This window comes from Lissotriton helveticus, chromosome 8, assembly GCF_964261635.1.
Source record: "Lissotriton helveticus chromosome 8, aLisHel1.1, whole genome shotgun sequence".
NCBI classification, from domain to species: Eukaryota; Metazoa; Chordata; class Amphibia; order Caudata; family Salamandridae; genus Lissotriton; species Lissotriton helveticus.
In genome coordinates, this window is record NC_136069.1 from 946,341,030 (window position 1) to 946,367,492 (window position 26,463).

Sequence of the window (26,463 nt, forward strand, 5' to 3'; positions counted from 1 at the left end):
CTCCCTTCCGGGAACTCAGATGGGTAGTGGACAAAGAAGGCAGGCTGAGGTACTGGGTTTTCAGAACGGGTACAGAACCGGTAACCCAGCGGTGTCAGGGTACACCCAAAGACCTCGAGTCCTTTCCTGATTCAGACCACAGAAACTCAGAGTCTTCTAGGTGAAGTCAAGGATCGATTTTATTGGCTGCAACCAAGGTAACAAGCGTCCTAGAAGTACAACACACGGGAAGTATATTCTCAGGAGACTGCTCAAATTTACAAAGTCAGGCTTCTCTTTTTATACAGAATATTAAGCTTCAGGCAAACATTCTTGGTTTTACAGTATACCATTGACATATTTTCAATACAAAGGAAAAGCAGAGTCATGATGACAGCCCACATTTCTGTCTGTCCAGCCCATAACAAATTACCCGGCGAGGCCCAGCATTTCCATCAGATACCGGTGGACCCCCAATAAAAACGGGCACTTCCCCATCATAAAGCAAGTGAGAGAGAAAGGAGCAGGGACAGGTGTGAGCAAGATTCGGCAGGGTGTGTGTGCGATGCAAGGGTTTTATGGCCTGTTGAGCCTAGATGCTATCTCATTCGGCCACTGGGAGAGGAACTGACCAAACAGGTTCAGCCTGGGGCGATGGTTCCAACTTGCACAGGTCATAGGAAAGTCGATTAAGGTGTACGTGTCCTTTTGGAATCGAATTTAGCTGGATTATAAGCCTATGTAAAGGGCAACTCACAAAATGGCTGACGTACATAAAATGGAAGCCGAGGGTTCAAAACGATAATGACGATTTCGAGGTGAAATCGTCACTCGAGTATGATGGGAATGCTTGTACATGGTGTACTCGTCATTCTCGGTCTTTTGATACTAAATTCGTCATGCTATGATGAAGTTTAATTCTCGAGTCCAGAATTATTACACGAGTTCAGAATTTTCAGAACCACAAACCCTCCTTTTGCCCTTACATAGGCAATTAATCTATCCTCATGCTAATCTGAGTCCAGATCTATATTCCTAAAGTCATTGAGATGTTACTGTAACATCATTCTAGTACTTAGCTCGTCTCTTGATACAGGCTTCCTTACACATGATGTAACACAGAGGCCACATATTGCAGGAGCACACTGTACGCACAGACAGAACAGGAAAAGAATGGCTAAGACCATCCCAATGACCATCAGAATTTTCCATCCCCAGGCGGATATCAGTTCCCAGAACCATCCCATCAACGACCAATCTCCTTTATCCACATGAATAGATTCGGAAATCTTATGCAGTTTGGAGATGGCCTGGTACACTGTTGGAGCGTTATCTGGGATGAAAACACAGCAACTCGATTGGATCAATCTGCATACCCCACCTCGGTCTGCAAGTATGACATCTAATGCGACCCTGTTCTGAAGGGTCATAAGACGATCCGACTGGAGCTCAGCAGTCAGGTTACTAAGGGCACCAGCAGTTTCTATTACGGTGGACTCAACCACCCTTGTCAATTGCCTTATGTTCCTCCTGTTAGCCATGGATCCCCAGAACGACAAAAAACCCTTTGCGAAGTCCCCAAATTCTTGTCCTGCAGTGTCTTCTTTACTCAAGACACCTCTAACTATCCTTGTCTTGTGGTAATCTGCCGCTGCTGTGTAGGTGGGAGGCAACAGGAACGAAACAAAACATGAGCCCGAAAAGTCAGGGGGCAACCATGTATAGGCTCTATCATGGCAGATGAAATAGGTACCCTTAGCTGCCAAAAACGCAGGGGAAGTCTGAGATCCAAAAACATACGTTTCAGTACAGACACTCTTCCCTAACTGAGCTGTGGGATTCTTGCCAGTACCTTGCAGACACAGGTGACCCTGATGGGGTACAATCCAAATCGGGGAAGATATCTTAGCTTGCTGTTTCTCACTCAGAATAGCTCCATATCCGGTCACGTTCCATCCTATATAGGCACGTATCTCATCTTCGGGGGTAGTTTCATAAGAAATATCATCCTTAATCATGTCAACTATACCCTTGACTAGAGCACTATTCTTAGGATTGTCTTTTATAGAGCGTAGGGGGTAGACTTCACGTGCATATATGAACATTGTTCTGTATGCCCACACAGAACCATTGTGGCTAAATGGCAGGACCAGATAAGGGATACCTTTATCCGTTGTGTGAGGCATAAGACGGCACACCCAACAGTTAGTCGTGTTCATTACAAGTTGGTGTTGGTGCAAGAGCTGAACAAAGGAGTTATTAATAAACTCTAATCTCCTAGCGGATTCATGTTCAGGAAGGGGCTGAAAAGAATGTGAGGAAACAGTAGAAGGGGGAGGTATAGGCGATGTAGTGGGTGCAAATGTTACTAGAAAAGAGAACAAAACATAACTTATTAAAAATATCATCATACTAAATAACATGAAAATGCACAATATCAAGAAGCTTTTCTTTGTCATTACATTACACATCCTGTGTTTAAAGTTCATTTCCTTGGCAGGTCTCTCCATCTCGGAAAACTCCATCCTCTCTAAAGTGCTTCCCGCGACGGGAGGTTGATTCTGCTAAGGAATGCTTCTGTCAGTCCAGGGCAACTCCCTTAGACCAACCAGAACTGCCGACCTAACGTCATCAGCTGCACCCCAAAGACTTTGGGCAATCGCGGCCCTAGCAGCGGAACCCGGATGGCGGTTCGAAAAACAAAAATAAGCAAGTTTTCTCAGATGGGAGAGCTGCACTTAAAAAAAATAGTACTTGGAGGGAAAAAGAAATATATTTATTTGTCCATAGGTCTCGGCCTCAAATTGTAGCGCTTTCTCCCGGGTACTGTTTGGTCTTTGAAAAGGAGTTCAGATTCTGTAGTGTTCAATCGAACTGACGGTGATACAGTTAGTTGCAAAACATTGTCGCTTTCTTGTTCATTCAGTGTTCCTTTTACTCGTGCATCACTGAAGGGCAGAAAGCGTGGCACAGTTTCAGTTTCTGAGTCGCCGACACCCTCCTGGACCCACTGGTCATACGGCAGAGAAAAAGGGATTCTTTTACAATGGACCCCGTGGATCCAGTGCTTCTTCCCCTCCACTCGGACCGCCGATCTTGTGGAGAGAAGGACGAGGTGCGGTCCGGTCCACCTGGGCTGGTCGTTCTTCGTTCTCTGGAAGTTCTTGACGAGGACCCAGGAACCAGGGTCGATAGCGTGACCTGGAGTCTCGGAGACCGGAGGCAGGGTGTCGTGAACCTGTTGATGCAAAACACGCAATTTAGCCGTCAATTCGTACAGATAATCAAGCAAAACAGGGTGTTCGAGTTCGCTGAACTTAGTGGGTCGTGGCACTCCCCATATGTTGGCTGGGCGGCCAAAAACAATCTCATAGGGGCTAAGTTTCACTCGTGAATGCACAGTCATTCTGGTGGACAGGAGTGCTAAGGGCAGAGCGTCAGGCCATTTAAGACCTGTGCTCGCTTGAATTTTGGCCAGTTTTAACTTAAGCGTGCCATTGTAACATTCTACTAATCCAGCTGATTGGGGGTGATTTGCAGCGTGGAACTTCTGTTGAATGCCTAGCCCTTCACATACTCTCTTCATCACTCGACCCACAAATTCACTTCCATTATCACTCCAGACCATTCTAGGCATTCCAAATCTGGGGAAGAACTCTTTCACAAGGGCTTTAGCTGTGGATAAGGCAGTGTTGTCTTTTAGAGGGTATGCTTCTACCCATCTTGAGAAGGCACAAACAACAACGAGTACGTATTTTAAATTGTTGCACCTCTCCATGTGGATGAAATCTAGCTGCAAAACCTCGAACGGATACGTAGGAGGCGCAAAATGACCAGCTGGAGTTGGGGTTCCCCTACCAGGATTGTGTTTCAGACACACCATGCAATTCTTGACCACATTCTCTGCACACTTGGGAATTCCTGAATTTTGCCATACTGGAGCCAACAACTTGCAAATCCCTTTCACGCTGATATGAGCCATTCCATGAGCCATTGTAACCACTGCAAGCACATATGCATCGGGTAACAACCATCTCTGATGCTCTGACAATTCAATCCAGCAACCATTTGCATCCATTCTACCTGTAGTTTCTCTCCACGTGCTCAACTCTTTCTCTGTGGCCTCAGCTTGAATAGACTTCACACTCTCTATCGTGTCTTCACACATTCCAACATCACCAACCCATCTTGCAGGGCCTGCAACATACATTCGGCTCATCACATTCCTTGCAGTATCTTTCGCGATTTCGTCAGCAAATGCATTTCCACGACCAACATCATCAGTCACCTTCTTGTGAGCACTACATTTCACAATCGCCATTTGCAGAGGCAAGGTCAGTGATTCAAGAAGCTCATTCACCAACTGACCATGCTGAATCTTAGCTCCATGCGAAGTCAGGAACCCACGTTCTTTCCACAATCGTCCAAAACTGTGAGCCACACCAAATGCATACTGACTGTCGGTATAGACAGTCACTCTCATTCCTTTTGACAACACACATGCTCTTGTAAGTGCAATCAATTCTGCTGCCTGAGCTGAATTATGTGGGACACGTGCAGCTTCAACAATTGTATGCAAAGTCGTGACAGCATATGCTGCAGTCGTGTCACCATTCGGGAGCTTGAAGCATGAACCATCCACCCATAATGTACCATCACATTCAGCAAGAGGAGTATCGTAGAGATCTACTCTCCCTTTCGTCTCTTCTTCTGTTCTAAGAAAACAATCATGCTGTTCTGAAGCATCTGATTCCTCTACAATTGGCAACAACGTAGCTAGGTTTAAAGTATTGCACCTTTTTATGTGTACATGACTCGCTAACAATGTTAATTCGTAACCTGACAATCGAGCACTAGTTAAGTGCTGTGTCTTGGTTCTATTTAACAACGTGTCTACTGCATGTGGGACCATCACGACTAGTGTATTATTCATTACTAGACCAGCAGACTGTCGAATAGAAACAGCTGCTGCCGCTGTGGCTCTTAAACAACTTGGCAATGCTCTAGCTACCGGATCCAAAGTCGATGAAAAATACGCGCATGGACGTTGTTTGTCCCCAAACAATTGAGTCAACACTGATAATGCACAACCTTCCTTCTCATGGACATACAATGTAAAGGGCTTACTGTAGTTGGGGGTACCTAACACAGGAGCCGAACATAATGCTGTGCGCAATTCAGAAAAACTTTTCTGGCACTCTTCAGACCAAGGAACGGGGTTGGGTGTGTCTTTACACATTAATGCCACCAAAGGTTTGGCTAATAACGAAAAATGTGGAATCCACTGTCTACAGTACGATGTAATGCCCAAGAAAGCACGCACTTCTCTCTGTGTTCTTGGCACACTCAATTTCGCTATTGCCTGTATTCTTTCTGGGGTCAGTTTCCTTCCCTCCTTCGATAAGAGGTGACCTAAGTAGGTCACTTCTTGTCGACAGTATTGCAATTTGGAAAGTGACACCTTGTGATGCAAATCACACAGATGACGCAACAATGACAACGTGGCTTTCTTACATATTTCCTCAGTATCTGCCGCAACAAGCAAATCATCAACGTACTGTACAAGAGTAGCACCTTCAGGTAAAACAATCGTATCAAGCTGTGTTTTTAGAGCTTGACTATATATTGATGGGCTTTCACAGTAGCCCTGGGGAGCGCGTTTAAAGCGGAAGCTGCATCCTCCTAAACTGAAGGCAAAAATATCCCTGCTCTCCTCAGCAATCGGGATGCTGAAGAAAGCATTCTTCAGGTCAATCACCGAAAACCAGGTGGCAGAAGCTGGAATCATAGTCAGTAGTGTAGTAATGTCGGGGACAACTGGAAATTGTGGCACAACTATTTTATTCACCTCTCTGAGATCAATCACAAATCTGTACACAGGTGGCTGAGAGAGATCAGTTCGTTTTAAAACAGGCAGAACAGGACTATTGCAAACGTTGCCTCTTGTCTCTTCAATCACATCTTTTTCAATTAGCTCGTAAACGATCGCCAGCAAAGCTTTCTCACCTTCACTAGAAATTCTATATTGGGGAATTCGTGGCATTTTAACATTGGCTTTCAATGTTACAACATATGGTGGTATTTCTAACAGACCCACATCATTAGGACCAGCAGCCCAAAGAATATCTGGAAGAAGCGACAATTCTGCTGGAAGTTTATCTCTTGACAAATACATTGGAGAAACCACTTTCTTACCTAAAGTAAGTTGTACTCCTGAAGGGGAACAGTACAAAGTCGCATACAATCTTTTTAGCAGATCCAATCCCAACAAGTTTTCGCCACAACCTGTTGTCAGGATAAGGGGTGCTTCTAATTCACGAGGACCAACAGAAAGAGACAAAGGGTCAGAAATCGGCTTCCTAACCGGGGCGCCTGAAAAACCTACAGAAACGTTCATTTCGCCAGACAAAGGTGCACCAGGGAGTTTGTAGTGCATAATAGAACTCTTTGTAGCACCAGTATCCAACAGAAAAGGTTCTGACACACCTGATGTAATCACCTCAACGTAAGGCCCACTCTGATCTACTGGAACTGAAACAACTCCCTCTCTTTGTCTATGGCTGTCCTAGCAATCATTACCTTCCAAATACTCATCTTCTGTATAGTAATCATCAGCGTAGTACTGAGCTGTCCTACCAGATGCGTTATTCTGCTGATCGAACCTATTCATAGAACTTTGAGGTGGAAGGGGACGTGCGTTCTGGGGGACGTTTCCGCGTCCTCTACCTCTAGGCGCTTGCTGAACACCACGACTACTTACACTAGAAGCACCATTTGCACGCTGTAACAAAATAGGGCAACTATACTTGAAATGACCCTCTTCCTTGCAATATGAACACTGATTGGGGCCTACAGGGACACGTGGCTGAGTATACTCGACTCTTTGCTAGTTCCTCTGATACTGTTGAGGCTGCTGATAATTACTCTGATAGTTATTCTGACCACCATTGTTCTGACCACCACCACCACATGGCGGATATGCTTGCTGTAACAAAACCTTCGTTTTCAACTCTTTAGTTTTCTTTTCTGCTCTATCCTTTTCGTCTTTGTCTCTATTTTCGTAGTACTGTGCAGTAGCTAATATCTGTGCTGAAGACGAAACTGCCCAAGAACTTTCTGAAACCTTTAACTTTTTACACAACTCGGGAAGCAGATTGTGCACGAATTTATCGACGAACAAACGCTGACCACCTTCTGTGCTCATATCTTGACCACGGTGGTCAACAAAAGTCTCTTCAAACCTGGTGAAGAAATCTGACACCGTTTCATCTTTCTTCTGCTTACACGCAGACAATTTATCCCAATTTACTCGCATGGCAGGCATTATAGTTTTCATGTAATTAATAATTCTGCCAGGGAGGTCTGCTACTAAGGGCTCAGGTTTAGCACCACCAATTTGTAGGGCATCTGCAGCAGTAATATTAGCCCATGAGTCACCTAATTCCTGATCATGATCTGTATGACGAATCTTACCCCATAAAGGCTGTGGAACAACATTCCAGAACAACATGTCTATGTCGGCTAAATTCATGATACATGACCCTGCAGTCTGTGACAACTCTTTGTAATACCCTGCAGGATTTTTACGGGGATCAGGTAATGTCTGTTTAAGGGCCAAAACTTCAGCTCGCTTCCATGGAACATGTACCCACACACGCTGAAAGTGTGGCGAATAGGTGGGTTAGCAGTTGTGTCGCCCTCTCTCCATTGTGGGGGAACTTCTCTCATGGGGTATTGTCGTGCCTTTTTCCTACTGGATGCGTCATGCTCAAATAGTGATCGAGAAGGGCCCCCCTTACTCCGATATGACAACAATATCTCAACTGCTCTCTCGACATCGCGACCTACAATCATTCCCTCTGCGAAATCGAACCGCACACGACACAACTCGGGCGGGTTGCATTCCAAATCATTGTCTTCTAAATCTTCACAGAGAAAACACACATTTGTTCAAAAACGTATCTCTGCTTCGGTGCTTCCCATTGACGGAAGACTTCCATGACAGACTCTACATCATACCTTACAGTAGCCATAACCCATTTATGCGCTAAACGATTCAGTAAATCTCTCTCTTGATAGTCAGGCAGTTGACTCCGCAACTGTCTTCGTTCTGTGTTAGGGGTCGTGTTAGGCGACCCGAGAAAAGGTGAGAAAAGATTAGTTACAGTGCTGGCCAGTCTCTGTCGAATGGAAAGAGAAACTGACGGAAGAACGGGCAGAAAAACGGGGTGAGATAAGGCAGAAGTAGAGGCAATAGCAGTGGGAGCATTAGGAGAAATAGAAGGTGCACTAGGCAAAGTCGTAGAAAGCACAGGTGAAGTAGATGTAATCGGTGGGCCTTGAGGAGGCTGCACCGAAGGAGCAGGAGCCAGCTGAAGAACAGCTGGTGGTTGCTGTAGAGGAGCAGGAGGCAATGCAATCACAGGTTGCGCAACTAAGGGTTGCGGAGGTGCTGTAGCATTCTGCGCATAGGGGGGTGGCGAACTTAATAAATGCGTCATTAATGGATCTTTTCCAAGCTCTTTTGCTGCATCTTGCTTAAGAGGCGGCAAAACTGGATAGCATTTATCTATTGCCATTTTACATTGCCTGTGCAACTGCTCACTCATCTGTTCTTCTTCATTGTCTTTAAACTGCATAGCAGCTTGCATTACTGAAATACCCCTTTCTCTCTTATTTTTCTTCTCTAATTTAATATCCTTCTGTTTGGCTTCCTTACGCCATAGGCGGAAAGAGTCAAACATCGCCGGCCGGGCTTTCTTTTTGAAAAGTTTAACTTCGAGGTTATCTAGGATTTCGGTATCAAAGCTACCATATTGGGGCCATTTTAAAACACCATCTTTTCTGGTGTATTTGATCCACACTTCATTGTATGTGATGGGGCCTACTCCGTGTTTGACATATAATTCGTAAGTTGGAGTTCCAACCGGAGGAACCGGACATGAGTCCTCCAATCGGGAGTCCCTATTATTACAACCAAGACAAAACAAATTTCCAAGTCTAAGACCAGGCATCTTCGCTCTCTAGTCTAGCTCCAAACTTCAAAGGATTATCGATTACGATATTTCTCGTGAATGCACGAGTCCTTCGGCTTTGGCACTTGCAAGTTCCAAAAATGATCCCAAAGGATACCCAAAACTAAGAACCAACTAAGGACTGGGAGACGCTCCACTTATACTTAACTGAGATATCGGTGATGTCACCAGAAGACTCGTCTTATCGTTTCGCTCTACCAAACTTCAAAGGTCCAAATCAGGGCGATAGCCAGGGCAGCAGTCCTTCGTAGCCGTCGGGAAGTGGGGAACCTCGCAGCAAAGACCTTCGGACCACGTCGACATGCAGGGGTCGATGAAGTGGTTGGCCGTCCTCCAGAATTTTCACACGAAGCTCCTCACGAACCTCTGGCTGGGCTGGTACCGCTGGTATCGCCCCACGTTGGGCGCCAGCTGAGGTACTGGGTTTTCAGAACCGGTACAGAACCGGTAACCCAGCGGTGTCAGGGTACACCCAAAGACCTCGAGTCCTTTCCTGATTCAGACCACAGAAACTCAGAGTCTTCTAGGTGAAGTCAAGGATCGATTTTATTGGCTGCAACCAAGGTAACAAGCGTCCTAGAAGTACAACACACGGGAAGTATATTCTCAGGAGACTGCTCAAATTTACAAAGTCAGGCTTCTCTTTTTATACAGAATATTAAACTTCAGGCAAACATTCTTGGTTTTACAGTATACCATTGACATATTTTCAATACAAAGGAAAAGCAGAGTCATGATGACAGCCCACATTTCTGTCTGTCCAGCCCATAACAAATTACCCGGCGAGGCCCAGCATTTCCATCAGATACCGGTGGACCCCCAATAAAAACGGGCACCTCCCCATCATAAAGCAAGTGAGAGAGAAAGGAGCAGGGACAGGTGTGAGCAAGATTCGGCAGGGTGTGTGTGCGATGCAACGGTTTTATGGCCTGTTGAGCCTTGATGCTATCTCATTCGGCCACTGGGAGAGGAACTGACCAAACAGGTTCAGCCTGGGGCGATGGTTCCAACTTGCACAGGTCATAGGAAAGTCGATTAAGGTGTACGTGTCCTTTTGGAATCGAATTTAGCTGGATTATAAGCCTATGTAAAGGGCAACTCACAAAATGGCTGCCGTACATAAAATGGAAGCCGAGGGTTCAAAACCATAATGACGATTTCGAGGTGAAATCGTCACTCGAGTATGATGGGAATGCTTGTACATGGTGTACTCGTCATTCTCGGTCTTTTGATACTAAATTCGTCATGCTATGATGAAGTTTAATTCTCGAGTCCAGAATTATTACATGAGTTCAGAATTTTCAGAACCACAAGGTACGCTTTATTAGAGGGGCTCCTAGATGGCCAAGCAGTCCTCTTAGCATCGATCAGCTGTAGGCTATTTTAAGACTAGGTTATTTGACCTTGTACATTATCAGTCTCTAAATGCTATTTGTGGCACCTGCATATCAAGTCTATACCAGGTTATGAGAGCTATCTGTATCTGTTCACAACCTAAAAAGAGAGCTTATTCATGTTAAATTTAGACCATGGACCCCACTGCTGAGATTGAAAACGTTCAGTTTGGGAAGTCGTGAAAGTTCTGCATGAATTTCTAAATAGGCCCTCTTTGGATGTATATGTATTTTTTAGGGCTGTGAAATAATTCAATTTTTACTGCTCTGGGATGGAAGTGGTGGATATGCATGCACCTTTATGAGAGATATTGTTTTAAGGGTTAAGCATTGATGTAAGAATCCTAGGTATTTATTGTGAGAATTGTATTTTATGAATTAACATTATTATGTTGCAGGGTCATTCTAAGAAATGCTCCCAACACAAAATATCCTGCCACATCTTATGTGTGACTGTGGAGTTTACCCCCACCAAAAATACTGTAATCAATATACCAAATGGTTACCTTAATTAATTACATATAGATATTTTAAAAACATTAGTGACGTAGCAGTGAGTGTGTGGTGAGACACGTGCTTGGTGATCTTATAACTGTGATAAACACAAGTCTATTCCATTGTTTGCTTTTCCTTGCCTTCTTGTCTCTGGCTCAATCACTGTGAGAGTCCTGATGATGATTCCCGAATCCTTCTAGAAGATTGAAACGTCAACTACTATTATGGATCCTAGCGTGATTGTGTACAAAAAGAAATGGGTCGTGTTGTTCTTGGTTTTGCTATAAGCTCTTGATCACTAATTGTCACATGTGTGTATCACGTTCATAAGAGTACCAATCATGTTTTGCACCACGCACCCACTGCAATGTCACTAACATTTTTAAAATATATCTATGTAATTAATTATGGTAACCATTTGGTATATTTATATTGATGGTAGTTTTTTTGGTCGAGGGACCACTGTTTTTTAGGTTTCGCTTAAGAAATCTATTGTTTTTAATATAAACTGAAAAGGGACTTACATCCCTCCTCATCTCTTTCCTGGCTTCTCATTGGTTCCTGTATGTGCCACTTACATTTCCTCCATTTCTATCGGCTTGTAGATTATTTTCCTGCATTTACCAATACTTGTTCCTCATCTGCTTCTCTTATCAGTTTCCCATAGCCGAAATACTGTTAACATCCTCTTTGGTGGAACTATATTTTCATAAAGCTTTGCCTTTTACTATTGCAGCATATTTATATAACAATGTACCACTCAGAGAGATTACGTGATTTGCATACAATCACAGGATGTTACGCGGCGCCCCAAGTCCCGAATCAGGATCCCCAGCTCTCAAGTCAGCCACTCTGGCCACTGCACCACGTCCTCTCAACTCCTGTGTTATCTGTCAGGGAGCTTTTTCCTTCTCCTGAACGATGATTGATGAAAACAGCTCTTTATTCATTACATGGGCGAAACTGATGCATTACCAGTGCTTGTTTAACATAAGCTTTCAATAGTATACACCAAACTAAAGTGTGGTAATCTGAACATTTTGTACATTTTAACAATGATGAAAATTACCTAGGTATAGTTCATAACTTTTCTCTATTTTTGTTTACAATTTCAGCTTCTGTGCCATTGTGATTCATAAGTTTCTCATGATGATGATTAAGGAGTGCGGTGGGCAGAATTTGTTCCTCCGCAGATATGAGAATGAACGCTTTAAAATCAGCACTGGTCCTTGCTGCTGCTGCTGTCTGTGCCTCCCTTATCCCAAAGTCACAAGGTAAGTTCTAAAAATCGGCAATAAAATATTGTACTCCTAATCAAGTGCCACACAGTAGAGATTGGATCAGGTCATGACAACTGATTAGGAATGTCACTTTTAAGGCACTGTAATATTTGGTAATAATACTTTTGAATTGCCCAAATGTAGTTCAGATGGTGTATGGATGTAATAACAGATACTAGAAAGAAGGTCAACAAGAGCAAACTAGATACAAGTGAGTCCAGACAATAAAGTTTGATGTGCAAAGAGAATTTCTACTTTTAGTTTTAAAATGTAGTGGATATTATTGTGTATATCACTGAAAAGCCAAACTGCTTTTAGCTGTCTAAAGCTACAGACGTTTTATCTTCTTCTCTAAAGAAGACAATAAAGGGCATGTCTGTGATTTGATTTTTGGATCTTAATTTCCCCCTTTTAAGGTCGAGTCTAGAGTCAGCACTCATGCTCTGCTCTGCAAGACTTGCTGTACTGGAGTATGGAATAGAAGCCCCGACCACTCTTCGCCCCTAGTTGTCATTGGCTTGTGCCACTTTCCTTTGTAAATGCCCGCTTCTGAATGGGAAATAAGTTTGTTAGTCCCTCCTTAGTCCCGCCTTGTCTTTAATTTGTAAGCTCCCATGGCTACTGGCCCTTTTACTTTGGTTGTCACACAGTTACATGTTATTTAGTCTGGTAAGCACTACTTTATTGAGTTTCTCTTACCGCAGGCATGACTTGCTTTGTTTACATTCTGCCCGCCATGTTTTTTTCACTTTTAAAGCAGCCGGGACAATGGCGGCCACTTTGAAACCAATGGCTTGGCAGTTCGGGCTGGACTGTTCCCATGAGGCACAGGATCAAGGCTGATTTGCATATGGCCATGCCTGATTTGGGGTGGTGTGGAGTGCAAAACACGATGGATTTAGGCCCAGATCTCTGTACTGGGGGGAATGTATGACATTGTTCTGCATTCTGTCCATCAACTGTTGGTTTTGCATTTGTCACCCCGAGTGGGATGGGTATGCTCAGACGTGAGTCCCATGCTCTCCACACCACTGGAGTCAAGCTATCCTGGCTGAAGACGGCTGATAACCAGAAACCGGTCCTAGGATGCTTGATTCCGGTCCAGGAAAGACATGGCTTGGCAGTTCGGGCTGGACTGTTCCCATGAGGCACAGGGCGGAGGCTGATTTGCATATGGCCATGTCTGAACTGGGGTGGTGTGGAGTGCAAAAAAAATGGATTTAGGCCCAGATCTCTGTACTGGGGTGAATGTATGACATTGTTCTGCATTCTGTCCATCAACTGTTGGTTTTGCATTTGTCACCCCGAGTGGGATGGGTATGATCAGACGTGAGTCCCATGCTCTCCACACCACTGAGTCAAGCTATCCTGGCTGAAGACGGCTGATAACCAGAAACCGGTCCTAGGATGCTTGATTCTGGTCCAGGAAAGACATGGCTTGGAAGTCCGGGCTGGACTGTTCCCATGAGGCACAGGGTCAAGGCTGATTTCCATATGGCCATGTCTGAACTGGGGTGGTGTGGAGTGCAAACAAACGTTGGATTTAGGCCCAGATCTCTGTACTGGGGTGAATGTATGACATTGTTCTGCATTCTGTCCATCAACTGTTGGTTTTGTATTTGTCACCCCGAGTGGGATGGGTATGCTCAGACGTGAGTCCCATGCTCTCCACGCCACTGGAGTCAAGCTATCCTGGCTGAAGACGGCTGATAACCAGAATCCGGTCCTAGGATGCTTGATTCCGGTCCAGGAAAGACATGGCTTGGCAGTTCGGGTTGGACTGTTCCCATGAGGCACACGGTAAGGCAGATATGCATATGGCCATGTCTGAACTGGGGTGGTGTGGAGTGCAAAAAAACAATGGATTTAGGCCAAGATCTCTGTACTGGGGTGAATGTATGACACTGTTCTGCATTCTGTCCATCAACTGTTGGTTTTGCATTTGTCACCCCGAGTGGGATGGGTATTCTCAGACGTGAGTCCCATGCTCTCCACACCACTGGAGTCAAGCTATCCTGGCTGAAGACGGCTGATAACCAGAAACCGGTCCTAGGATGCTTGATTCTGGTCCAGGAAAGACATGGCTTGGCAGTTCGGGCTGGACTGTTCCCATGAGGCACAGGGTCAAGACTGATTTGCATATGGCCATGTCTGAACTGGGGTGGTATGGAGTGCAAAAAAACGATGGATTTAGGCCCAGATCTCTGTACTGGGGTGAATGTATGACATTGTTCTGCATTCTGTCCATCAACTGTTGGTTTTGCATTTGTCACCCCGAGTGGGATGGGTATGCTCAGAGTCCCATGCTCTCTACACCACTGGAGTCAAGCTATCCTGGCTGAAGACGGCTGATAACCAGAAACCGGTCCTAGGATGCTTGATTCCGGTCCAGGAAAGACATGGCTTGGCAGTTCGGGCTGGACTGTTCCCATGAGGCACAGGGTCAAGGTTGATTTGCATATGGTCATTTCTGAACTGGGGTGGTGTGGAGTGCAAAAAAACGATGGATTTAGGCCCAGATCTCTGTACTGGGGTAAATGTATGACATTGTTCTGCATTCTGTCCATCAACTGTTGGTTTTGCACTTTGAATCCAATGCCATAGGTCTTGCATTTAAATGCCAGACCTATGGCATTGCAAGTATTTTTTATTTTTAGCGTGCGAGTATGCCACTCTTGGGATGCTATTGTTTTATTCATATTATGCTTACCTCTGTGTGCGGTGTTTGGCCGCCCCACCACCCCTACGACATCGCTGCTTTTTAAATGTATTTTCAGCGCCGCACACCACTCGCGGAACGTCCGGGAATCTGCACGGCTGAGTTACCTTTACTGTTATTTTGGAGACATTGAGGAGGCCAGGCGCTAGGACTGCTCCGCTGCCAGCGCGGCTGCTCTCCCACTGACCTGTCGACGTGACTGCAACATTGTGCCGGCGGCAGTTATGCTTATAAATTTAGTTTGGCACAGTCTGCCCGCCGATCCTCGCAGTCTGGGGCGTCCGCAGAAATGTTTCCGTGGGGGGGTTAACCTGGCAAATGAAGGGGCGTGGCTAATGTTAATCAATTGGGGCACGGCTGAAATGGCAGACAATCAGGATCGTGTAGTGCTCAGGCCAAGCAAAAAAGTGGTGAATTCTGCATTTGAAACTGGACAACAATCAGAGCACACATGAACCCTAAAATTACCCCATTTGGCCCCTTAAAACTCATACATTCCCTGATCCCTAAAATTACCCCCCTGGTACCCCAGAACCCATAACCCATACCCGCCCTGAGCCCTAAAATTGTCCCCCTGGCACCCCAAAACCCATGCCCACCCTAAACCCTAAAATTACCCCTGCCCCCCCAAAACTCATACCCGCCCTGAACCCTAAAATTACCCCCCTGGCCCCTTAAAACCCATACCTGCCCTGAACCCTAAAATTACCCCCCTGGTACCTGAAAACCCATACCCACCCTGAACCCTAAAATGCCCCCCCTGGCACCCCAAAACCCATACCCACACTGAACCCTAAAATTACTCCCTGGCACCCTAAAACCCACTCTAACAGCAAACATGGGGTTGGTGTCCTAGGGAATCGAGTTTATAGACCTACGAGGAGAGATTTCCCCTCTATATAACATGAACAACAAAGTGTCTCCTCAGGTCTTATCAATGCACCAAAGACCTTTAATGGGCTATACAATACGGTGTTTTTAAAATACGTTTTTTTACAAACCTCTCTCAACAAACATCAAACCAAAAATAAGTGTTTATAAACAAATAACAATAAGGGAAATTTATCTCTTAAGGACTAGAACCCTCACTCACCCGTGGGTGACATGCTTCATCATATGGGTTCCTCCTTACCAGTAGGAAAACCTAGTCCTACTGGGAGCTACGACTTCTTCACTGTGAGGAGCTCAGAGATGTTTTCTTGCAGTTGTTACTATGGGGGAGGGATACTAAATCCCATATGTGAGTGCAGCGCACAAAACAATTTTATTAATGGTGATGAATAAGGGTGAAAAAAAGGTTAAAACTGCCTAGGTTGATGCACAACCACGAATGTATTCAGGTGCTCTCCCTGACAAGATTAAAACGCAAGGCAAAACAGTAGTATAGATTTAAAACTACTATTAGGACAAGGTCAACATGTTTCAGCCATGTGATCAGTTTCCTGTATCGTGGCTTTCTTCAGGACCAACAAGAATGACTAAATTATGTTTGCTGCTGCTGATATATATTATGTTAATAAAGAAAAAGTGATACAAAACCAGTATTCCTTCGTTGTTTTGTCAGGTAATACATGGAATATCTTTAAAATGAATGAGAGAGAAGAAAACAAAAACAGCAAATCATTTAGGGTGCTCTCCTACTGACACAGTCATGTCTTATTGTCAATAGCCTTAATTATCAATAGTAGATAATACTTCACTTACCCTCTATTGTAGAATATTCAAACCTCACCTCAACCTGGCAGGCAGCTCAGGGAAGGAGGCCCGCTCTATGGGGAATAAATTGTATGATTGTGAGTCACACCTGAACCCAAAAAAAACCACGACAGTTTCATTGGGGTGACTCCAATTAATGCTCGAGTGTACTCAAAAGGTGCCAATTTATCACATATTAAAGAACAAATATATTGTTTGTGTAAAAGCCTAAAATGGAAGCAGAAAATTCCTCTAGTGTATATATCACACTCGCTTCAAGAATTGTGTATTTAGCTTATCATCAGTGAGCAAACGGCTGTATACAACCATGCAACATCACTAAGAGTCAGAGGATATTGACTGAGCCTTGCTGTACCCAGTTGTCTTTGGGAAATGCAGATTGACTAACAAAGTTACAAAAATACAAAGTTGTGAGACCAGTAGGACAAAGGCTTATACTGGTATCTATTGATGGCCCAGAATGAGTACCCATGGTCTCAATGGTATAGAGGCCAGAAAGCAAAGGAGATAGAATCACTCTTCCTTTCCCCATCACAGCAAATACCAAAGCCTCCTTTTCAAAAATAAATCAGTCCCAGTTAGGAGGCCTGCTAAAATCTAGCTCCTGCTAAGGTCTAAGTCCTTACTGTGCTATTAGTGAGACAAACGAGTCACTCACCTGTCCGTCGGTACCTCTTGGCAGGAAGGGTTTTCCCCGGGAGGTACCGACCTGACGGTGGTTGCCAATTTTATAGTGTCTCTTGGTAAAAATGGTGTGCAATTCTGGGAGGCTTCTCGGTGACTAGCGAAGTGCCTGTAGGACCAAAAACTATTGCTCATGTGCGACGGTGGTGCATTATGTTATATCACACGTGCGCTATGGTAGTGGGTTATGTTGTAAAACCGCATGCGCTATAGCCGAAGATTTACTGAAACCAGTAGCGAGCGTGCGCATTGAAAACGGAAAAATTTAAAAATTTAGTCAGCACTGTTCACGAATGCTAATGATAAATTATTAGACAATATATTTTCTTCATGATTGAAATACTACTTTTAGATATGACAGTGGTATCTCCAACTAAACTAAAATAACGTGGGGTCTTCAAGTAGCCCACTGTATTTCAGGACTTTATATACATACTGAGTATGTGCGAGAGAGCGGTGTCGCCATCATAGAACCGCACATGCTCAGTATGTCAAGGAGTGCCAGGAGTGCCTGTATTGACAATAAAACATTGCCTCACTGGGATATCGAGTCCCCTATCGTAAAATTGCAATTTTTACTTGATTCTCTAAGTGAATAGTGGAAAAAGAGTAGAAAACAATGTTTTCTGTCATTACTATTGCATCCCATATACTTGATTCGTATAGGTTGTAGAAATACGTTTCTTTCAATTTAAACCAAGTATCACTCCTAGATAGCACCATTAATTACAGTCTCCCATTGCAGAAATATAACATACATACATGGTGATCTCTCTTGAGTCTTTATTTTTATGACACTTTATAATTTATGTATGAAGGGTCATACCAACATAAGAAGCTTACTATCTGATTTGGTGTCCCTGTAAGCTTCGTTACGTTGGTATGACGACAAGAAAAATAAAGACCAGGATACAAGAACACAAAAGCACTATTCATGCAATAAAAGATCAACCAAACTGACAATCTCTTCCTTGACAAACACCACTCAGAAACTGATCTGCGTTGGGTTGTTTTGGAACAACCTTGGATTCCTTCTCACCTTACAGATGTCTTGAAATTTCTATTAAGAAGAGAACAGCGGTGGGTGTTCAGATTGAAAACTGATGTTGATGGTCTGAACGATGAAATACCGTGGTTAGCATTGTAGGTTGCTACATTTGGAAGGTACTCGCTAGTAACCATACATTTGTACTAAGGTTCTAAAAGATACTACTATTTTTTTACAACCAATAGTAAAGTATTCTGAACACCATTGGCTATAGGGAAGTGTAACTGATTGACATAAAATAGGGTGATTGCCATAGTAAAACTGGTTGTGCAACACTCTGATCTCTAATATAAACATAGAAGCAACTGACTATCATGATTACTCTGACACTTATTTTAAGTAAAGACACATGTATATCATTTGCCAAAGATCCATCTGAGGAACTGATTACACACTTAACATATATGACCCTTCATACATAAATCATAAAGTGTCATACAAATAGAGACTCAAGAGAGATCACCATGTATGTATGCTATATTTCTGTAATGGGAGACTGTAATTGTTGGTGCTATCTATAAGTGATACTTGGTTTAAATTGAAAGAATTGTATTTCTACAACCTATACGAATCAAGGATACCACCATCATATCTAATAGTAGTATTTCAATCATGAAGAAAATATATTGTCTGATAATTTATCATTAGCATTCATGAACAGTGCTGACTAAATTTTTCCATTTTTCCGTTTTCAATGCGCACGCTCGCTACTGGTTTGAGTAAATCTTCCGCTATAGCGCATGCGGTTTTACAACATAACCCACTACCATAGCGCACGCGTGATATAACATAATGCACCACTGTCGCAAATGCGCAATAGTTTTTGGTCCTACAGGCACTTCGCTAGTCACCTAGACGCCTGCCAGAATTGCGCGCCGTTTTTACCTAGAGACACTATAAAATTGGCAACCACTGACAGGTCGGTACCTCCCGGGGAAAGCCCTTCCTGCCAAGAGGTACCGACGGACAGGTGAGTGACTCGTTTGTCTCACTAATAGCATAGTAAGGACTTAAACCTTAGCAGCAGCTAGATTTTAGCAGGCCTCCTTACATGGACTGATTTATTTTTTAAAAGGAGGCTTTGCTATTTGCTGTGATGGGGAAGGGAAGAGTGATTCTATCTCCTTTGCTTTCTGGCCTCTATACAATTGAGACCATAGGTACTCATTCTGGTCCATCAATAGTTACCAGTATAAGCCTTTGTCCTACTGGTCTTACAACTTTGTATTTTTGTACCTTTGTTAGTCAATCTGCATATCCCAAAGACAACTGGGTACAGCAAGGCTCAACCAATATCCTCTGACTCTTAGTGATGTTGCATGATTGTATAGAGCCATTTGCTCACTGATGATAAGCTAAATACACAATTCCTAAAGCGAGTGTGATGTATACACTAGAGGAATTTTCTGCTTCTATTTTAGGCTTTTAAACAAACAATGTATTTGTTCTTTAATATGTGATAAATTAGCACTTTTTCAGTACACTGGAGCATTAGAGTCACCCCAATTAAAATGGCGTGGTTTTTTTTTGGGTTCAGGTGTGACTCAAAATCATACAATTTATTCCCCACAGAGCGAGGCCTCCTTCCCTGAGCTGCCTGCTAGGTTGAGGTGAGGTTTGAATATTGTACGATAGAGGGTAAGTGAAGTATTATCTACTATTGATAATTAAGGCTATTGACAATAAGACATGACTATGTCAGTAGCAGAGCACCCTAAATGATTTGCTGTTTTTGTTTTCCTCTCTCTCATTCATTTTACAGATATTCCATAGATTATCTGACAAAACGCCACCAGAATACTGGTTTTGTATCACTTTTTCTTTATTAACACCATATATATCAGCAGCAGCAAACATAATTTAGTCTTTCTTGTTGGTCCTGAAGAAAACCACCGATACAGGAAACTGATCACATGGTTGAAACATGTAGGCCTTGCCCTAATAGTAGTTTTAAATCTATACTACTGTTTTGCATTGCGTTTTAATCCTGTCAGGGAGAGCACGTGAATAAATTTGTGGTTGTGCATCAACCTAGGCAGTTTTAAACTTTTTTTCACCCTTATTCATCACCATTAATAAAATTATTTTGTGCGCTGCACCCTCACTACTCCTTGAGGCTCACATATGGGATTTCGTATCCCTCCCCCATAGTAACAACTGCAAGAAAACATCTCTGAGCTCCTTCATCACAGTGAAGAAGTCGTAGCTCCCAGTAGGACTAGGTTTTCCTACTGGTAAGGAGGAACCCATATGATGAAGCATGTCACCCACGGGTGAGTGAGGGTTCTAGTCCTTAAGGGATAAATCCCCCTTATTGTTATTTGTTTATAAACACAAATGTTTGGTTTGATGTTTGTTGAGAGAGGTTTGTTAAAAACCGTATTTAAAAAAAACGTATTGTATTGCCCATTAAAGGTCTATGGTGCATTGATAAGACCTGAGGAGACACTTTGTTGTTTACCCTAAAACCCACACCCGCCCTGAACCCTAAAGTTACCCCCTGGCACCCCAAAAGCTGAACACTACAAGTTTACACTACATTTGCATTTTCGCAGGGTACTGTCCTCCTTGACATTTCCATGCATGTAAGTCTAGAACATCGTTCACTTAGAGTAACCTTGATATGCAGCCAGTAGGTAACGCTGATGCTGTAGAATGCATTAAAGTTACTGGAACTTACTTAAAAACTGCTGCCTGCTCTTCTGATACTATTCAGTGGAGTCGGGCTGATCATCAGCACTAAAGTCCTGGCATCCAGCCTCTCCCAAAGGTCTCACTGTGTAGATCAGAGGTCTTCAAACTTTTTTAGGCCAAGCCCCCCTGACAATATTTTTTAGGAGTGGAGGCCCCCCAATCACTTACATTTCTGGAAGTTGGGATTTAGCATCATTGGCAACCATTTTTACCCCAAGGTGTTATCTGACAACTAATTTTCACAATTTTGAGACAACATTATCAGTGTTTTGTAAATTTAAGATTTATGAGTTGTAAATCTGGCCAAAAATCACAGAACTCATGCAACACAATTTGACGGGAAACTTTCTTTTGAGTGAAAACTGCCACAAGGTCAGTGCATGCAACCCCAACTTTCAGGACCCCATCTAGTACTGTGCAGCCTGATCCAGCAAATAATCAGAATGTTGGCAGACTTGGCAACTACATCATTCTCTGGGTAAGGCCTTTGCTCTGAAGATACAACTCAATCTATGGAAATTCCCACTGCCATATATGTTATTTTGTATTATCCCACTAAAGCAGTATAGATGCCTTGGGCCCTGTTGCAAGCAATGAAAATGGCCTTCTGGACTAAAGTTGGGATTATCAGGGTTTAATGTGCCGGATGTAGTAGCGGACCATGCAGGTAAAAACGGTGAGGCCGGTTTGGGGGGTAAGGGGGGGGGGGGGTGGGGGGTATTTCAACGGACGATGCTTGAGAGAATATTAAATAAATAATTAATTTTCACTCAGCATTGTCCATCGAAATCCCCCACCACCCCCACCGCTCTTACCTGCACAGGCTGCGGCTGCCGGATATAATTTAAGACTGTTGCAGGCAGCTACTTGACAGCACTATCACAAACGAACAGGAGGAAGTGAAAAACTGCAACAAATGGCCTAAATTTGCCTTGTTATTATGGGAAATACTTTGACAAAAGATAAAATTTAATTTTGCCTAAGACTCTGAAATTGCCTGCATCAGAGCAGATTTGCAGAATCCAAACTGCTGTTGGATAAAACGCCGGGGCTCACAGAGATAAGACTCTCAACTGGGGCCTCTTGATAGCAAAGTGCAGGGACACTAGGTCATCAACATTTGCACAGCGCAATTATGCTGTATGTAAGACCCCATAGCGCTCTATCTTTTTCAGCTTGTTTTCAGTTAATGGTTCCTTTTTGTCTGATCATCAGGGTGTTGCTCTGCTTTTTAGAAACATTCTCAGGAAAGGCAGCATTACCTGGACCACGAGCGACAGAGGTGACTCAGAAGCACCTATTTGTAAGTTAATAAAATGTCCTTGAGGAAAGAGAATGCAGGCACCTCCAGTATCTGTCACCATATAGTGGTTGTTTGCGCGATGTAACATCTATAAATAGATTTTGACTGGCTGATGCTACGAAAATCTGTTTAGCCAGCCCATCTACTGCTGCCTCTGCGACTAGCGTGACTAATGCCATAGAGCCTGTAGTTCTACAGTGGACTTTCTGACACATGGCCCAAGTGAGTGTTAACTTACCATAACTGCAGGACTCAAATCATCTGTAGTAACTGAGAACAGATCTAATTTTTCAACTGACAAGGGAGAGACAAAACCCAAAACTTATTGGAGGTTTAAGAGTTGAGGGAAGATCCCTCTGAGTTCTAAGGAGGGGGAGAAGTGTTGGGAGACTCAGTCAGTGTCAGACTGGAGTAGAAAAGGCCCGGATACCAAAATAAGAGGCCCTACTTATGAACTGGGTTCATGAAGCAGAGATGAAAAAGGCTTGGAGAAAGAGAGAGAAGTGTAAGGTGGTGAACAGAAGAGGCGTGAGCTGGAATCAAGAGTAAGCAGCCTTGATATTTGGCCACCCTGCTGTTCAGCAGTGCTGCTGGCAGCTTCTAAGAAAAAAACATTGGGTCCCTAAACCTATTTATAAACTTTTTTTACAAATTAAGCACTGGAAATAGCACTGGAAACAGTACTATAAGAAGACCAAAAGAGAAATGAGTGGGAGGATCGAAAAGAAACATATTCTTCCTGGTTTTATGTAGTTTGTGCACATTGTACAGTAATTAAGCCAGATCCAGTGCAAGGACTAGGGAAAATGACCCCCAGTGATCTGGAAAGTAGACACCCCTTCCTCACAACCAGACAGCAGTTGTAGTTTTGTGGCCCTTATGTCAGCACTCAGAGTAGTGGATTCAACAAAAAGAGAACATGCACTCCATCAGCAAGCTTCGGTACGAAATCATTGGCAATAGTAAGCAGTACACAATATAGTTAGTTAGTCTCGGATCATCGTGAAATGTCTGAGTACATCCACTCTACCTCCAAAGTAATGTTACTTGCACTTGTAATCACAGTCATACTCATAGCTGGTTAGCCTCACATAAAAATTCCAGTGATCCATGGTGTACAACGCATGCCACACTCTGGCCTGGTAGAAGCATCGAAATTAGCTTTAGTTTCAGAGCGGATTCGGAGCACAGCAGAAGGGGTGGTGAACATATATTTAGTCCCAGACCAGAGGCGCCGTTGCTCCTTCATGTTTTAGCGTCAAAGAAACTACTGCTCTCTCAGCTACTGGTGGGTTTACCTGAACTTGAGTTACAACAAAAGTCCAGTTGTAACTCTGACAGGCAGAACTGTACACTGAGCAGCCTGTGCTTGTAGTCTAAACCCTTGTGATGCGATTATATCCATAATGAAAAACATTCTTGAATGAATCATCGGTATTTAAAGTAACCGTCAACATTTGTAACATATGGGAGTCTCTGATGCTTATTAACACATTTTGCCCCTGTGGGGTGTCATCATTTTCCGTAGGCCACTGCTAGCTTGTAGTGCCGATGAGGAAACTTTGAAGCTGCCTCCAGGAAACCTGATACTTCCATTATAGCAAATGTAATCGCCTGCTGTCTTTGTGGTGTGTGTGTGAACGGGGATGCATGTATAGTAGCATACTAAAAACATTGCCTAATTTTATGGGGCGTATTTGTATTCTGCATTTTTATTATTCTTTATTCAAAGGTATTTATCGTTCTTGTTAAAAATGTTAAATGAATTTAATAGACTTCATTTCAGTGGCCAGTTAAAGCAGTCGCACTTAGTACAAGACGGTATTTGTAAGAGCTTCTTTATCTGTAGGTGCTACCAGGACTGGTGGCGCCCGTGCGACAATCATTTTTGGCACCCCCACACACTATGACTGCCTCCTCGAATTCTTTCACTACCAACAGGCAAAAGTGTCCCTCATCCCTCCAATCATAACTTGTTGCTAAAACAAAGCACCCACCTTGAAGTCAGTGCCCCCTCCACAGGTCAACGCCCAGTGCGGCCACACCAGTCACACTGCCCTAAAGCCGGCCGTGGTTGCTACATTTGTTCATATGATAAAGCTGCCTGGTTGGCTTATCGGTCAGTCTGAAAGTAGTCTTTTCAACCAGATCACAAGCACCTGGGTGTTGTTTTACCAGAAGGTGTGCCGGGGTCCACTGCAAAAGGAACACACATTAAATATTGTTTAGGTGCTGGTAGGTAACAACGGGTTCCAGATTTAACTAAGGAGCATGTGTCTTAGAGTGAGGAGAGCCGCATCAGCTTTTTATACATGTAAACCCTGCTTCTAAGTATACTTCCTTGAGAGAAAACGTTAAAACTTCATCTATACTTTCAATATCACAACACGAATCCCAAACAATAAAGTGCGGTCATCCCAAACAACATCATAGTTTAGAACTCGTGTGAGTACAGTGCATACTCTTAAGGCCAATTTCTCTAGAGTTTACATTGTTGACTTTGGAAATGAACCATGGTCTTAGGGAAAAAAAATTCTGTTTATTCCTGTAACGTGTCTCCCTTTTCTGACAAATAAAAATAGATTAAATGTCACTTCCATTATTACGAACGACACACGTTTAATCAAAATAATTCAGTAGCAACTCAAGATTTAAATTGAGTGTGCCTTATGGAAGCAAACGTATTCACAGAAGGCATCCTAAACTGAGAAAAATCCTAACTTTAAGGCTTTCGGTATTCACAGAAGGAATTTAGGAGTCCTAAAGTTAGGAGTCCTAACTTTACTACTCCTAAACTGAGAAAAATCCTAACTTTAAGACTTTCGATATTCACAGAAGGCATTTAGGAGTCCTAAAGTTAGGACTCCTAACTTCTGTGAATACCGAAATGAGTAAGTGCCTTCTGTGAATACCAAAATGAGTAAGCGCCTTCTGTGAATACCAAAATGGTAGTAACTTTAGGATTTTGTCTTAAGTTAGTTCTGTGAATCGGGCCAACGGTGTAAGGGCTACATGGCCGTATTTCCATTACTATATACAAATGCAACACCTGAGCCCACAAGGCATTTGATGGGCAGGAGGTTGATCATTAGGACCATAACCGCACTGGCTGGTTGGGTAGGAGGCATGTCAGAGGAGCAGGTCACTGCATGGGGGAACACAAACTAGCAGAGCAGCACCCTCCACTTCCTGGAAGGAGGCTTGCAGCTCCGCAATACAAAAGCTTACTGCCTTAGATTATCCGGCAGAGGGACAAAATCATGGGTTGCACTGCATGATCCAGTTCTGCCTGGCGGCAAGTGATCACCAATGGAGATAAGATCCACAGTTGGAGCAGTATGGAGGTTTCTACATCTTTTGATCTCTGGGGAAGGAATTAACTAGAGACACATACAGGTGGTTAACTAACCCATGGTCCTCGGAAAAGGCTGCCACTACACATCATAGTCTCCTCCTGAGTTCTTGAATAACGCAAGACACTGAAAGCATGGCTCTCCACCAAGCCCCGACCCTGCCTCAGCCGTACAGCCGTACAGCCGTACAGCCGTACAGCCGTTCAGTGCCAGGATACCCTCCCTGGTGAGTTGTGCTCTACACAAATACACATAACTTAACGCTACAAGCCCCAGAAACCTGGACCGTATCAGCTACTCAGGTGTGGACCTGAGAAACGTAAGAATGCTGCATAGCTGGCCGTCAAAGGGTGGGTCTCTCTACATTGAGGTCACGGCTAGGAAAACTCTGCCATAAGTGTACAGCCCTCTCTCTAGCTTTTTCGGAATGCAGAGCTCTCGTGTTTCTCATGCCCATGCGTAAGTAGCACATTCTGTCTAGGTTTATTCTAAGCATGGGCGGATTTTGCGGATTGGCAATCCGCGAACTTGCGTATTTACGGATTCGCAATCCGCGAAGATCCGCGAACTCTAGCGGACTTGCGGATTTTTCCGTTTTTTGTGTTGGCGCGTGTTCGCGCCGATTTTGGGACAAGTTCGCAATTGCGAACTTACTTTTCGGCTTGCAACGGCCGCGACTATGTTGTTTCTACGTCTGGTTTATCATCACAGGTTCACAGCACCCTCTGTTTCACCACTGCCACCCTCTGGGACACCCATGCCA

The 26,463-nt window shown here is 43.7% G+C and overlaps 1 protein-coding gene across 1 annotated transcript in view; it reads left to right on the top strand.

The window, feature by feature from the left end:
* LOC144773031 (organic solute transporter subunit alpha-like) overlaps positions 1-26,463 on the top strand; it is a 782,029-nt gene that overhangs the window by 365,772 nt on the left and 389,794 nt on the right. The window contains exon 4 of the mRNA XM_078657799.1: positions 12,019-12,177. Coding sequence (XP_078513925.1) covers positions 12,019-12,177 — 159 coding nt within the window. The remainder of the gene's footprint in view (positions 1-12,018; positions 12,178-26,463) is intronic.